The 2,774-nt window shown below is 39.1% G+C and overlaps 1 protein-coding gene across 1 annotated transcript in view; it reads right to left on the reverse strand.

The window, feature by feature from the left end:
- LOC101307612 overlaps positions 1–2,774 on the reverse strand; it is a 23,092-nt gene that overhangs the window by 4,301 nt on the left and 16,017 nt on the right. The window contains exons 19-31 of the mRNA XM_004304985.1: positions 2,617–2,695; positions 2,449–2,526; positions 2,275–2,359; positions 2,152–2,195; positions 1,998–2,060; positions 1,864–1,923; positions 1,721–1,774; positions 1,484–1,543; positions 1,297–1,411; positions 1,100–1,206; positions 333–506; positions 157–219; positions 10–77 (exon numbers count right to left, since the gene is read on the reverse strand). Coding sequence (XP_004305033.1) covers positions 10–77; positions 157–219; positions 333–506; positions 1,100–1,206; positions 1,297–1,411; positions 1,484–1,543; positions 1,721–1,774; positions 1,864–1,923; positions 1,998–2,060; positions 2,152–2,195; positions 2,275–2,359; positions 2,449–2,526; positions 2,617–2,695 — 1,050 coding nt within the window. The remainder of the gene's footprint in view (positions 1–9; positions 78–156; positions 220–332; positions 507–1,099; positions 1,207–1,296; positions 1,412–1,483; positions 1,544–1,720; positions 1,775–1,863; positions 1,924–1,997; positions 2,061–2,151; positions 2,196–2,274; positions 2,360–2,448; positions 2,527–2,616; positions 2,696–2,774) is intronic.

Genomic DNA, 2,774 nt, shown 5'->3' on the forward strand with positions numbered 1-2,774 from the left:
ATAAGATCGGTTATCTTCCCATTCACAAGTGCACCAATCATTCCTCCAATTGTCATTATTGAACCAAAAACTGAGTACTGTATGATCAGAATGAAGTCTATCAAATGCCAATAAGATAAAATTAGAACAAAAGATTGAAATTTAAGTACTACTCACTGCTGCAACAGTGAGGCCCAAGTCTTCCATGATTCCTGATTCAGCAGCTGATGAATATCCTATCTACAAAACAATGTCATTGTGTACTTCTTAAGTCCAATGCTTGAACAAAAGAGGGTATGAGAAAGATGTTTACAACTTTACATCATATGAATGAGACTATGAGATGAACTTACAGCACAGCCATAGCCAAAGGCACCAGAGAGAGCCACCAATGTGCTCAACAGGGGTGGCCGAGGAAGACCCACTTTGGTTGATGACGTCACTGGAATCACCTGAAGCTCCATTGATGTTGGACTTTGACCCTGACAGTAGCCTTTCCTCCATGGTTTCTTCCCCTCTCTCACTTTCTTTAGAAAACAAGACAATGAGAAAGTCGTAAAAACACATGGATGTGCACATTGACTTACAGTTGCACCCATCATTACGTTCAATTTCACAGTATTGTATAGCGGTGTTAATAATAAGTATTCTGGGTGCTTGATCTTGGATGTTGAAACTTAACATCTGAGTAGGACAACTTAGTTGCATATATACGAAGTTGGTACTTTATGAACATGAAGATGTGCCAAGTTCATGGCTTTTTAACAGCAACAAAGTTTATGACTTTCACTGCTCTTGTATTGGCTGAACAGTTGTCAGTTCACCAATGTTTCGGTTCCTGGGAAACATTGGTTCCTAATTTGTTAGCCACAAAAGAAGCAATATAAGCAAGTTAGCAACCCAACTATGCAACTAGGGTGTGGTGCAAATCCATGATACTGGAATGTGTTCCATATTTGCAAGAGTATAACTTTCTTTTGTATCATTATAATACAATAAAGTAGCAAAAAAGTGATAGAAATGTTGTCATTCTATCATGCATAGGCAGCATAGCCATCTCCTGTGTACAGACATGGATGGAATGGAGACGTATTTCATCTTATAGTCCGGGGAAATGAGCCATTGATGCTTGTATTTCTTCTAGGGTGCGACCCTTGGTCTCTGGCACTAGCTTTGCTACGAACAGAACTGTTAACCCGGAGATGGCTGAGAAGAAGAAAAATGTTCCTGAAGTAGCACAGTATTAATGACACAGATTATTAACAGTCTCTTGTGTGACAGAAAGAGGGCAAGGTATGAAAAATGAAAACGACATACCTTCTGAGTTCCATTCCATCATGAAATTGAAGGTGTATGTCACTATCCAAGCACAAGACCAGTTCACCAAACTCAATAGGCTTCCTGCTGTACCTTTAACGTTTATGGGGAATATCTGAAATTGAAATGATTCCCAACTCTGTTAGGAAACTTTTGAAAGATATCAGTTGAAGTGCACAAAGCTCACCTCAGACATAATAACCCAGGGTAATCCTGCTATGCCTGCTGTATATGATAGACTTTGACCCTGAGAAATTAAGAATGCAGTCTGTTATAGATTGTCATTGGTAAAGCTTCAGGCAAAGTACGTTGATGATATCTTGAAGTCTTGAAATGTTACCATTTCGGACTTGGTTCAAGCGTGACGGAAGTCACAGAACAGAAAAAGAGAGGGAATCTTATCATTTGGCCAGAATGTACTTACCAATAAGCCGATGTACACCAAAATGGGAGTGAGCTCTTTCCAGAAATTGATGTCCTGCATGCCAAGCTCAGAGTATGCTCAGTTACTTACCAAGCAAACCACAAGGAAAACAGAAGAATATCAAAGACAGTTTGAGGTAAGACCTGAAATAAGAATGCCAAACCAACAACAAGGGCACTAAAGCACAATCCGCCAGCAGAAACCTGCAAACATTTGTTCAATTCACCCGGAACTTATATGTATATTCAACACCATATAGTTAGGATTTCGTCTTCACCATAAGAAGCGGTCGTCTTCCAACTTTGTCTGTTAATAGCACACTCAATGCAACACCAGGAATCTGTGAAAGAACATGTCCAAATGTTTTGAGTCTTCAGATATGATGCATCTAACACTACTCTATCCATTTGCAGCTGTGAAACTATATTTACCCCAATGAGAGACAATGATATAGTCCCAGTGCTACTTGGAAAACCTGAAAGAAAATGAATAAGTATCATATATTCTGTTGCTTTACTAGAGTATAAGATCAACATAGAGAGCTTTTGGTTTACCTGCATCAACAAATATAGAACTTGCGTAATATGCTACTGCATTGGCACCCCCAAATTGTTGCAGTGAAATGAGTCCAATTCCAACCTAAGCAGTAAGCACATTCATGTGTCCAGATCATGAAAAGATAATTGAAACGCATGCAAGTGTATCTATTATTTCCTTGAGGCACTTACAATGAGTGAGTAAGCATATCTCTTTTCGAACAGGTCTAGGAATGTTTCTGAGTGTTGCTGAAACATATCTGTATAATCCTGCAAGAATGGAAGAGCCTTGTCTTAGTTCATGACTACCAAACAGTAGATTTTTCACAAGAAGCCGAAGTCAGAATGAGGGAATGTTACCATGATATCAGCTGCTTCTTGAGATATGTCGGCATTCTTTCCTCTCAAACGCTGAAGAGCTGCTTCAAATTCCTTGTGCCTACCCATTTTGGCCTGCATAAAAGTCCATATCAATCTACTTGAGCATTGTAGCTGAAATTTTACCAGCTATTCTATTT

Source organism: Fragaria vesca, linkage group LG6, assembly GCF_000184155.1.
Source record: "Fragaria vesca subsp. vesca linkage group LG6, FraVesHawaii_1.0, whole genome shotgun sequence".
Lineage (NCBI taxonomy): Eukaryota > Viridiplantae > Streptophyta > Magnoliopsida > Rosales > Rosaceae > Fragaria > Fragaria vesca.